This window comes from Bos taurus, chromosome 2, assembly GCF_002263795.3.
Source record: "Bos taurus isolate L1 Dominette 01449 registration number 42190680 breed Hereford chromosome 2, ARS-UCD2.0, whole genome shotgun sequence".
Classification (NCBI taxonomy): Eukaryota; Metazoa; Chordata; class Mammalia; order Artiodactyla; family Bovidae; genus Bos; species Bos taurus.
Genome location: NC_037329.1, coordinates 10,637,272 through 10,649,914, shown reverse-complemented (window position 1 = coordinate 10,649,914; position 12,643 = coordinate 10,637,272). Strand labels below are relative to the sequence as shown.

Here is a 12,643-nt window from a genome sequence, read left to right as displayed (position 1 = left end):
ACACAGAGAAATCACTTACACTCCTATATACTAGCATTGAAAAACCAGAAAGGAATTAAGGAATCAATACCATTCACCACTGCAACAAAAAGAATAAAATATCTAGGAATAAACCTACCTAAGAAGACATAGAAGCAAGGTCCTATGCTGTAAAGAGCAATATTGCATAGGAACCTGGAATGTTAGGTCCATGAATCAAGGCAAATTGGAAGTGGTCAACAAGAGATGGCAAGAGTGAATGTCAACATTCTAGGAATCAGCAAACTGAAATGGACTGGAATGGGTGACTTTAACTCAGATGACCATTATATCTACTACTGTGGGCAGGAATCCCTCAGAAGAAATGGAGTAGCCATCATGGTCAACAAAAGAGTCTGAAATGCAGTACTCGGATGCAATCTCAAAAACGACAGAATGATCTCTGTTCGTTTCCAAGGCAAACCATTCAATATCACAGTAATCCAAGTCTATGCCCCAACGAGGAACACTGAAGAAGCTGGAGTTGAACGGTTCTATGAAGACCTACAAGACCTTTTAGAACTAACACCCACAAAAGATGTCCTTTTCATTATAGGGGACTGGAATGCAAAAGTAAGAAGTCAAGAAACACCTGGAGTAACAGGCAAATTTGGCTTTGGAATACGTAATGAAGCTGGGCAAAGACTAATAGAGTTTTGCCAAGAAAATGCACTGATCATAACAAACACCCACTTCCAACAACACAAGAGAAGACTCTACACAAGGACATCACCAGATGATCAACACCGAAATCAGATTGATTATATTCTTTGCAGCCAAAGATGGAGAAGCTCTATACAGTCAGCAAAAACAAGACCAGGGCTGACTGTGGCTCAGATCATGAACTCCTTATTGCCAAATTCAGAACTAAATTGAAGAAAGTAGGGAAAACCACTAGACCATACAGATATGACCTAAATCATATCCGTTATGAATATACACTGGAAGTGAGAAATAGATTTAAGGGCCTAGATCTGATATATAGAATGCCTGATAAACTGTGGAATGGGGTTGGTGACATTGCACAGGAGACAGGGATCAAGACCATCCCCATGGAAAATAAATGCAAAAAAGCAAAATGGCTGTCTGGGGAGGCCTTACAAATAGCTGTGAAAAGAAGAGAAGCAAAAAACAAAGGAGAAAAGGAAAGATACAAGCATCTGAATGCAGAGTTCCAAAGAATAGCAAAGAGATAAGAAAGCCTTCTTCAGCAATCAATGCAGAGAAATAGAGGAAAACAACAGAATGGGAAAGACTAGACATCTCTTCAAGAAAATTAGAGATACCAAGGGAACATTTCATGCAAAAATGGGCACAATAAAGGAGAGAAATGGTATGGACCTAACAGAACCAGAAGATATTAAGAAGAGATGGCAAGAATACACAGAACTGTACAAAAAAGATCTTCACGACCCAGATAATCACGATGGTGTGATCACTCACCTAGAGCCAGACATCCTGGAATGTGAAGTCAAGTGGGCCTTAGGAAGCATCACTAAGAACAAAGCTAGTGGAGGTGATGGAATTCCAGTTGAGCTATTTCAAATCCTGAAAGATGATGCTGTGAAAGTGCTGCACTCAATATGCCAACAAATTTGGAAAACTCAACAGTGGCCACAGGACTGGAAAAGGTCAGTTTTCATTCCAATCCCAAAGAAAGGCAATGCCAAAGAATGCTCAAACTACCACAGAATTGCACTTATCTCACACACTAGTAAAGTAATGCTCAAAATTCTCCAAGCCAGGCTTCAGCAATACATGAACCGTGAACTTCCTGATGTTCAAGCTGGTTTTAGAAAAGGCAAAGAAACCAGAGATCAAATTGCCAATATCCGCTGGATCATGGAAAAAGCAAGAGAGTTCCAGAAAAACATCTATTTCTGCTTTATTGACTATGCCACAGCTTTTGACTGTGTGGATCACAATAAACTGTGGAAAATTCTGAAAGAGATAGGAATACCAGACCACCTGACCTGCCTCTTGAGAAACCTGTATGCAGGTCAGAAAGCAACAGTTAGAACCAGACATGGAACAACAGACTGGTTCCAAATAGGAAAAGGAGTACGTCAGGGCTGTATATTGTCACCCTGTTTATTTAACTTATATGCAGAGTACATCATGAGAAACACTGGACTGGAAGAAACACAAGCTGGAATCAAGATTGCCAGGAGAAATCTCAATAACCTCAGATATGCAGCTGACACCACCCTTATGGCAGAATGTGAAGAGGAACTCAAAAGCCTCTTGATGAAAGTGAAAGTGGAGAGTGAAAAAGTTGGCTTAAAGCTCAACATTCAGAAAACGAAGATCATGGCATCTGGTCCCATCACTTCATGGGAAATAGATGGGGAAACAGTGGAAACAGTGTCAGACTTTATTTTTTTGGGCTCCAAAATCACTGCAGATGGTGACTGCAGCCATGAAATTAAAAGACGCTTACTCCTTGGAAGGAAAGTTATGACCAACCTAGATAGCATATTCAAAAGCAGAGACATTACTTTGCCTACAAAGGTCTGTCTAGTCGAGGCTATGGTTTTCCTGTGGTCATGTATGGATGTGAGAGTTGGACTATGAAGAAGGCTGAGTGCCAAAAAATTGATGCCTTTGAACTGTGGTGTTGGAGAAAACTCTTGAGAGTCCCTTGGACTGCAAGGAGATCCAACCAGTCCATTCTGAAGGACATCAGCCCTGGGATTTCTTTGGAAAGAATGATGCTAAAGCTGAAACTTCAGGACTTTGGCCACCTCATGCGAAGAGTTGACTCATTGGAAAAGACTCTGATGCTGGGAGGGATTGGGGGCAGGAGGAGAAGGGGATGACAGAGGATGAGATGGCTGGATGGCATCACTGACTCGATGGACGTGAGTCTGTTTGAACTCTGGGAGTTGGTGATGGACAGGGAGGCCTGGCGTGCTGCAATTCATGGGGTCGCAAAGAGTCGGACACGACTGAGCGACGGAACTTAACTGAACTGAAGAAGACAAATGACCTGTATACAGAAAGCTGTGACACTGATGAAAGAAGTCAAAGATGACATAAAGAGATGGAGAGATATTCCATGTTCCTGGGTAGGATGAATCAGTATTGTGAAAATACTATACTACTGAATGCAATCTGCAGATTCAGTGTGATCCCTATCAAATTACCAATGGCTTTTTTCATAGAACTAGAACAAAAAATTTCATGATTCATATGAAATAGCCAGAGCAGTGTTGAGAAAGAAGGATGGAACTGGAAGAATCAACCTTCCTGACTTCAGACTATACTTAAATGCTACAGATATCAAGACAGTACAGTACTGGCACAAAAACAGAAATATTGATCATTGGAACAAAATAGAGAACCCAGAGATAAACCTACATACCTAAGGGTACCTTATTCTTGACAGAGGATGCAAGAATTTACAATGGGGCAAGACAGCCTCTTCAATAAGTGGTGCTAGGAAAACTGGTCAGCTACATGCAAAAAATGAAATTAGAACACTTCCTAATGCCATACACAAAGATGTGGATTACTCAAAATGGATTAAAGACCTAAATGTAAGACCAGAAACTATTAAACTCTTATAGGCAGAACAGTCAATGACATAAATCAAAGCAAGATCTTCTGTGATCCACATCCTAGAGTAATGGAAATAAAAACAAAAGTAAACAAGAGGGACATAATAAAACTTAAAAGCTTTTCCACAGCAAAGGAAACTACAAACAAGGTGAAAAAACAACCCTTGGAATGAAAGAAAATGATAACAAAGGGAACAATGATAAAGAATTAATTTCAAAATGTACAAGCAGCTCATACAACTCAATACCAGGAAAGCAAACAACCCAGTCAAAAAGTGGGAAAGGAACCTGAAGAGACATTTCTCCAAAGAAGACATACAGATGGCTAACAACCACATGAAAAGATGCTCAACATCATTCATTATTAGATAAGTGCAAGTCAAAACTAAAGTGAGATACCACCTCACACCAGTCAGAATGCCCATCATTGAAAAGTCTACAAACAATAAATGCTGGAGAGGGTGTGGAGAAAAGGGAACCCTCTCGCATTGCTGGCGGGAATGTAAACTGATATAGCCACTACGGAAGACAGTATGGAGACTCCTTAAAAAGCTAGGAATAAAACCATCATATGACCCAGCAATCCTATTCCTAGACATATACCCTGAGGAAATCAAAATTGAAAAAGACACATGTCCCCCAATGTTCATTGCTACACTTTATACAATATCTAAAACATGGAAGCAACCTAGATGTCCATCAATGGATGAATGGATAAAGAAGTTATGCTATATATATACAATGGAATACTACTCAGCCATAAAAAGGAACACATCTGAATCTATTCAATGAGGTGGATAAAACTGGAACCTATTATACAGAGTGAAGTAAGTCAGAAAGAGAAATGTAAATATAGCATGCTGCTGCTGCTTCTGTTAAGTCGCTTCAGTCATGTCCGACTCTTTGCGACCCCATAGACTGCAGCCCACCAGGCTCCCCGATCCCTGGGATTCTCCAGGCAAGAATACTGGAGTGGGTTGCCATTTCCTTCTCCAATGCATGAAAGTGAAAAGTGAAAGTGAACTCGCTCAGTCGTGTCTGACTCTTCGCGACCCCATGGACTACAGCCCACCAGGCTCCTCCGTCCATGGGATTTTTCAGGCAAGAGTACTGGAGTGGGGTGCCACTGCCTTCTCCAAATATAGCATACTGACACATATATATGGAGTCTGAAGAGATAGCACTGATGAATTTATGTTCAGAGCAGCAGTAGAGAAACAGACATAGAGAACAGACCTATGGACATGGTGGGATGAGAGGAGGGAGAAGGGGAAATATGAAGAGAGTAACATAGAAATTTATAATACCATATGTAAAAGAGATAGCCAATGGGAATTTGATGTCTGACTCAGGCAACTCAAACAGGGGCTCTGTGACAGGCTGAAGGGTGGGATGGGAGGGAGGAGACATGGGTGTACCTATGGCTGATTCTTGTCGATATATGACATAAAACCACAAAATTCTGTAAAGCAATTTTCCTTCAATTTAAAAAAAATTATTTTTAAAGCCTATTGTGGAATTCCCTGGCACTCCAGTGGTTAGGACTTGGCATTTCGCTGTTGGAGGTCTGGGTTTCATACCTGGTTTGGAACTTATGATCCTGCAAGCTACACAGTGTAGCCCCCCAAAAAGAAAAAGTCTGTTGCACCTGATTCACTGCTCTCAAAGTTTCATATATTCAGAGAATCTGCAGTCTGCCTTCCAGCTCTATTTAAACGTTTATTCTTTTAGTGTTAAAAAAAAAAAAATGTACCTGTTCATTTATTCCATTGAGTTAGCTTCCTTACTAATCAGTGCACTCCAAAGATAGTTAATTTAACAGTAAATGATATTGTGCAGAAAAGAACAGGCTTGAGACTGCTGACTTTGTAGTGGCTTGCTTGCAAGACTGGCCTGTGGCTAGTGTTTGGGAACTTGGTTTTTCTAACATTCTCTAACTGATATGAAAATTCCCTAACTGAACAGGTACATACATGTACCTAGACTCTGCAGAAAATGTGATTTTTGTTGAACATATGATTTCCTTTTGGAAGGCTAGAATTTCAGATATGCATTAGGCAGAGGATGTCTTCATGATGAACCTTCAATAAAACCTTAAATGCTGAGTTTCTAATGGATTTCTGAGGCCAAAACATTACACACATGTACTTTTATTGCTGGAGAAAAGAGCATGTTCAAATGTGTCCTTTCACAGGAGGGGTAAAGCAACTGTGCTTATATTTTCCCAGACTCCTGCTGTCTTTTCCCTTTACTTATCCTATAGTGTATCCTTTTACTATTAATATAATAAATATTAGATATGAATACACTATATTCTGAGTCCCCTGAGTCTTTGCAAATTACCACGTGTGCATAGTCTTGTGGTCCTCCTATAATATACCTATAAACTTGTTTAGTTCTGTAAATAATAGATGTAATATAGCCATCAAAATGTGTGCATTTCTTTAAAAAATTACAGTTAAGAGAAAGTCTCAAAAATCATAAATCTTTGTGTTTTAAATATATAAATAATAGTTGGTCAGATCCTGGAAAAAAATATTTGAAGATATTTGTTTTGTTGTTTGTATTATGTAGAAGGAGATAAATGTTGACTGGAATGGAAGATCAAAGAGACCAAGCCTCTTATGCAAACCAGGTAAATATCAACAGCTCTTGAGTAAATCATGCAGTCTGTTAATTCATTTTTTCAACTAACATTTATTGAGCTCCTGATTCATGCCAAGTATAATGCTAAAGACTGAAAAAAGAAAATCCAAAGTTCAGTTATAGTGTAGTAAGAAGATAGACATGCCAATAACCACAACCCAATAAGGTAAGTACAATAAAGAAAGTAGTGTGCATACATATCACATATAAATATAAATATATGTAATATATATGTAAAATATAAAGAAGACATATAAATATATGTGCCTACATATCACATATAAATATAAATATATGTAATATATATATATGTAAAATATAAAGAAGACAGTGCGTAGGTCTACCTAGGGTCCTCAGAGAAGCCTTTACAGAATAGGCCATAATTATGACATGAAGGAGGAGAAGGAATTTTCTATTTTAATTTTGAGAAAATTGATACTTAATATTAATTGTTCTTTCTCTAAATATTGAGTGCCTTTTCAATGGAGAAGTTGCCTTGAATATTGTTTTATTATGTACATATATGAAACATAAATATGTGAAACATGATATAGATTGGTTCTGTACATGAGTTTATTCCTAAGTAATTTGATCATTTTTATAAATATTTTTCTACATTCATGTATAAATAGGTTCCTAATGCTAGAGAAACACAGTAAAGTTTTTCCTTATTATTGAATTACCTCATGAAAATCTCTTGTTAATTTTAATATTTTTGCTCATATCTCTTTATTCTTAATAAATAATTATGTGACAAAATTCTTAAAAATTCCCAAGTGTTTGTGCTCATTTTAATATCCTTTCTAAATATAATTACTGGAACTTCCAATATAAGTGGCATGGTAGTTAACAGTATGCCTGTTAAATTTGGGGTTTTACCTGAAATAGTTTTGTTGTTTCACCATTTAGGATATTTGCCTTTGCTTTTGGTAAATATACCTTTATTATCTTTAAATAATGTTTTTCCTATCTTATTAGGAATATTACAGCTGAAATTATGAATTTATTTTATGAAATAAAGTCATTTTAAAAATCTTGTAATTAGCCTCCAATTAAAATAAATAAATTTATATTTAAAAAAATCTTTTCTAGTACCTATTGATAGAATCATGTGATATTTTCTCCTTTGATTTATAAGGATCATATTGACAGATTCTATCATATACTATTTTCCTATTTCAGAAATAAATTGCACTCATGTTTTACTTTTGTATATTCTTTAAATTGAAGTAAAACATAATCAGAAAAGATTACAGAACAATATACAGCTTAATGAATTAACAAAGGAAAACACCCATGAAACCACAACATAGGAGAAATAGAACATTGCAAATCTAGTAGAAGGAAAGCCTAGTTATACTCACTCCCAATCAATATTCTCTCTTCTCACCAAATACTGTCATTATCTTGATTTCCAATATAGTTTATATATATATATTTGTATATATTAGTGCAGTTCCCTACCATCTTCTTATCAAACCAATACTCCACTGTCCTAATTCCAAAAGCCTTGTAACATATCTTGATATCCAGTAGAGCAAGTAGAGTATCTTGGCCCTTTGCCTTTCCATATAAATTTTCCAAGAATATATTTAAGTTTCCTTTAATTTCTCTCAATAATATTTATGCTTTTGTGTCTTAAATATATCTATTGGATTTATTCCTGGGAGCTTGATTTTTTAATGATATTTTAAAGAGTATCTTTTATATTTGTATTTTTATATTTATCAATAGTCTAATGAAATAAAATTGTTTTCTATATTAGTCAGAAACCTGGGTAACCTCAATTATTATTCCTAGTAATTCATTTGCAGATTATTTTAGACTTTCTGTGTATATTATTGTTTCTTACAAGTGTCAGTATTTCTTCCTTTTCAACCCTTTATCTATTTTTTTTTTTAATTTTAACTGTCTAGTAGCATTAGTGTGTGTTGAACAAGGCAGTTTTTTATTCCCAGGCTGAGAGTGAAAACTTAACAAAAATGTCTGCTTATTTTTTTTTTCTTTTTAGATCTTAGCATATTAAGGATGTTGTCTTAAAGCCTTAAACTACTAAGTAAGATCTTTCATTATGATTGGATGTTGAGTTTTTTCCACCTGGATTTTGCTTTTGTTTTACATCTATTGAGATGGTTATATGATTTTTTTCCTTTATCTGGTTAATGAATTATGTTGATTTTTCAAATGTTATTCCAAACTTTTCTTGAAAGAAAGTGCAAGTGTTAGTCACTCAGTCGAGTCCATCTCTTGGTGACCTCATGGATTGTAGCTTGCCAGGCTCCCAAATCCATGGAATTCTCCAAGCAAGAATACCGAAGTAGAGTGGGTTGCCATTCTCTTTTCCAGGGTATCTTCCCAACCTATGGATTGAATCCAGGTCTCCTGCATTGCAAGCAGATTTTCTACCATCTGAGCTACCAGGGAAGCCCAATCTTTTCTTACTTCAAATAATAATCATATGATCATTATGTATTATTTTTCTCTGCACCTGGATTCAGTCTACTTAAGTTTGTTTTTAATTTCTTGCTTCTGTAGTGGTAACAGTGATTAGCTTATAATTTTCACTTCTCATACCGTTTTGACATGGTTGTGCTATTCTCATTAGTGTTTCATCCTTTATTTTCTTCTGGAAGAGCTAGGTAGAATATTGGGATGATTTTTTATTTCCCTTAAACATTGTATCGAATTTATTTGTGAGGCTGTCTAGGCTAGGAGTTACTTTGTTAGGTAGTTCTTAATTACAATTAAAAAATTGTTTTTTTCATTTTTAAAGTCTGTTGAATTTGTTTTTTAATTTATTTTTAAATGAAAATGAATATTTTTAATGGTAAAAGGTACAATTCACAAAGAATATAGATATCATAAACCATTAGATACCTAACAACAAAGATATATAAAACAAAAATCAGAAGAAATAAAAGGGAAATGAAAAAAGTATATAATCATGGTGAGACATATTAACATTTCTCTGAGAATATTTTATCTAGTGCAGAGAAGAATAAGAATAGTAGCATTTTGAATGATGTCATTAATAAATAAAATATAATAGATTTATACTTATATTAATCTTATATCCTACACAAATATGTTTAAATTTTGTGTTTCATATATTGTTATTAGAAGTCCATAGGATATTTAGGAAAACTGGCAAAAAGATAAACATTACTAAATTTCTAAAAGTAGAAATATTTTTTGTGTGTGATTCAGTTATAATATACACATATATTATTTTTAAATTATTTTCCATTATAGGTTATTACAAGATATTGACTGTAGTTCCCTGTGCTATACAATAAGCCTTTGTTGCTTGTTACATATCTATTTTTTTTAATTAGAAATCTAGTATTCTATTTACAGTAAGCCAAACAAGTAGAATCAAAATGTCATAAATGTTTTAGTTAGGCAGAAATTCATAAGTTTTCTAAAATATATATTATATGTATTATTTATATATATATGTATACAAGAGGTTTTCTACTACACGTGATAAAGGCTTGAGAAAGAACATAAAAAAAAGAGGTGGAAAAATTGGAAATCATAAACTAAATGAAATGGGAGCACTGAATATGAAATAAAAAAAGTGAAACAAACTAGATAAAAGTAAAATATCTTCATATAGTCCAGTTGTTTTTAAACATGACTGCTCATTAGAAACATATCTGAAGCCCTGACAAAAGGAAAAGCCATACCTGGGCATTTTTATTTTTCAAAAAATTCCAAGATACTTCTGATTAGCATCTGGATTTTAAAAAGTTATTACAGGTTTTTCTATTAAGTGGTACTTTTGGTGATACAGAATTCTGTTATTTTTCTGTTAACCAGTCATGATACAGTGGTATTGAGTGATAGTTACATAATTGCTGTAGTGAAAACGTTGATCAGTTTTCACAATCAATAGCCAGCCAAAAAATAAAGATAAGAACAATCACAAGCCATAATGGGAACATCATTAACCTAACAATATAAAATAATTACATACACTTTGGGGGGATCAAGCAGAGTGAAGTGGAAGTGAATACATGCACATGTTTTCATCTCCTTAGCCAATCTATATCTTTTGATTGGTGTACTTAATCCATTTACATTTAAGGTAATTATGGATATATATATGGGCTTCCCTGGTAGCTCAGCTGGTAAAGAATCTGTGTGCAATGCAGGAGATCCCAGCTCGGTTCCTGGATAGGGAAGATCCCCTGGAGAAGAGATAGGCTACCCACTCCAGTATTCTTGGGATTCCTTGGTGGCTCAGACAGTAAAGAATCTGCCTGTAACGTGGGAATCCTGTGTTTGATCCCTGGGTTTGGAAAATCCCTGGAAGAGGGCATAGCAATCCACTCCAGTATTCTTGCCTGGAAAATCCCCATGGACAGAAGAGCCTGGTGGGCTATAGTCCATGGGGTCACAAAGAGTCAGACATTACTGAACGATTAAGAACAGCACATGGATATGTATGATCCTATTATCATTTCCTTAATTGTTTTAGGTTTATTTTCTGTAGATAAGTCTTTTCCTTGTTTCCTGCCTAGAGAAATTCTTTTAGCGTTTGTTGTAAGGCTGGTTTGGTGGTGCTGAATTATTTTCACATTTGCTTGTCTGGAAAGCTTTTGATTGATTCCTCCATCAGATCTGAAAGAGAGTCTTACTCAGTAGAGTATTCTTGGTTGTAGGTTCTTCCCTTTCATCACTTTAAATATATCATGCCATTCCATTCTGGCTTGTAGTTTCTGTTGAGAAATCAGCTTGATGTGAGTTCCCTTGTATGTTATTTGTCATTTTTCCCTTATTGCTTTTAATATTTTATCTTTGTCTTTAATTCTTGTCATTTTGAATACTGTGTGTCTCAGTGTGTTCCTCCTTTTATTTATCCTGCCTGGGACTCTGTGTTTCCTGGACTTGGTTGACTATTTCCTTTCCCATGTTAGAGAAGTTTTCAGCTATTACCTCTTCAAGTATTTTCTCAGGTCCTTTCTCTTTCTCTTTCCTTCAGGGACCCTTATAATGCAAATGTTGGTGCATTTAATGTCCCTGAGGTCTCTTAGGCTGTTTTCATTTCTTTTCATTCTTTTTTTCTCTATTCTGTTCTGTGGCACTGATTTCAGCCATTCTGTGCTCTAGGGCATTTATCTGTTCTTCTGCCTCAGTTGTTGTTCTGCTACTAATTCCTTCTAGTGTTCATCTGTTTGTTCTTTAGTTCCTCTAGGTCTTTGATAAACATTTCTTGCATCTTCTCAATATTTGCCTCGATTCTGTTTCTGAGATTCTAAATCATCTTCATTATCATTATTCTGAATTCTTTTTCTGGAAGGTTGCCTATATCCATTTCATTTAGTTGTTTTTCCGGGGTTGTATCTTGGCCCTTCATCTGGGACATAACTTTCTGCTTTTTCACACTGATTAACTTTCTGTAATGTGCTTTTTTCTTTAGTCACTGTGGGGATGTGGTTCTTCTTCTGTCTTCCCTCTGATGGAAGAGGTTAAGAGGTTTGTGTAAGCTTCCTGATGGGAGAGACTGGTGGTGGGAAAAACTGGGTCTTGCTCTGGTGGGCAGGGCCTTGCTCAGTAAAACTTTAATTCAATTATTTGCTGATGGGTGGGGTTTGTGCTCCTTCCTGGGTTTTTTGGCTTGAGGCAACCCAAGGCTTTATGGTTGGGTTAAGCTTCCCTGGTGGCTCAGAGCCTGCAATGCAGGAGACCTGGGTTCGATCCCTGGGTCAGGAAGATCCCTTGGAGAATGAAATGGCAACCCACTCTGGTATTCTTGCCTGGAAAATCTCATGGATAGAGAAGCCGGGTAGGGTACAGTCCATGAGATCGCAAAGAGTCCTACATGACTGAGCGATTTCACTTTCTTTTCAATGGTGACCTCCAAGAGGGTTTACACCATGGGAGACCTTTCCAGACTGGTGCCCCTGTTCCTGTGGTGAGCTCCTGCTGAACCACACCTCCACAGGAGACTGTCCAACACCAGCAGGTAGTTTTGGTTCAGTCTTCTGTGGGGTCACTGCTCCTTTCTTCTGAGTCTTGGTATCACAAGGTTTTGTTTGTGCCCTCCAAAACTGGAGTCTCTGTTTCCCCCAGTCCTGTGAAAGTCTTGTAATCAAATCCCTCTGGCTTTCAAGGTCAGTTTCCCTGGGGAGTCCCAGTCATTGTGGAACCCCCAAGCTTGGATGCCTGATGTGGGGTTCAGAACCTTTACAAAGTGAGAGAACTTCTTTGGTATTATTGTTCCCAATTTATGGGTCACCCACCTGGTGGGTATGGATTTGATTTTTATCATGATTGTGCCCCTCATGCTGTCTCACTGATATCTCTTCTTTGTCTTTGGATATAGGGTATCATTTTTTGGTAGGTTCCAGCATCTTCCTGTCAATGGTTGTTCAATAGCTAGTTCTACAATTTAAAAATTTTAAATATAGGAT

General features: G+C 36.4%; 1 protein-coding gene across 1 annotated transcript in view; it reads left to right on the top strand.

The window, feature by feature from the left end:
- The window catches only part of FSIP2 (fibrous sheath interacting protein 2), a 142,481-nt gene that overhangs the window by 55,443 nt on the left and 74,395 nt on the right, over positions 1 to 12,643 (top strand). The window contains exon 13 of the mRNA XM_059877827.1: positions 6,153 to 6,213. Coding sequence (XP_059733810.1) covers positions 6,153 to 6,213 — 61 coding nt within the window. The remainder of the gene's footprint in view (positions 1 to 6,152; positions 6,214 to 12,643) is intronic.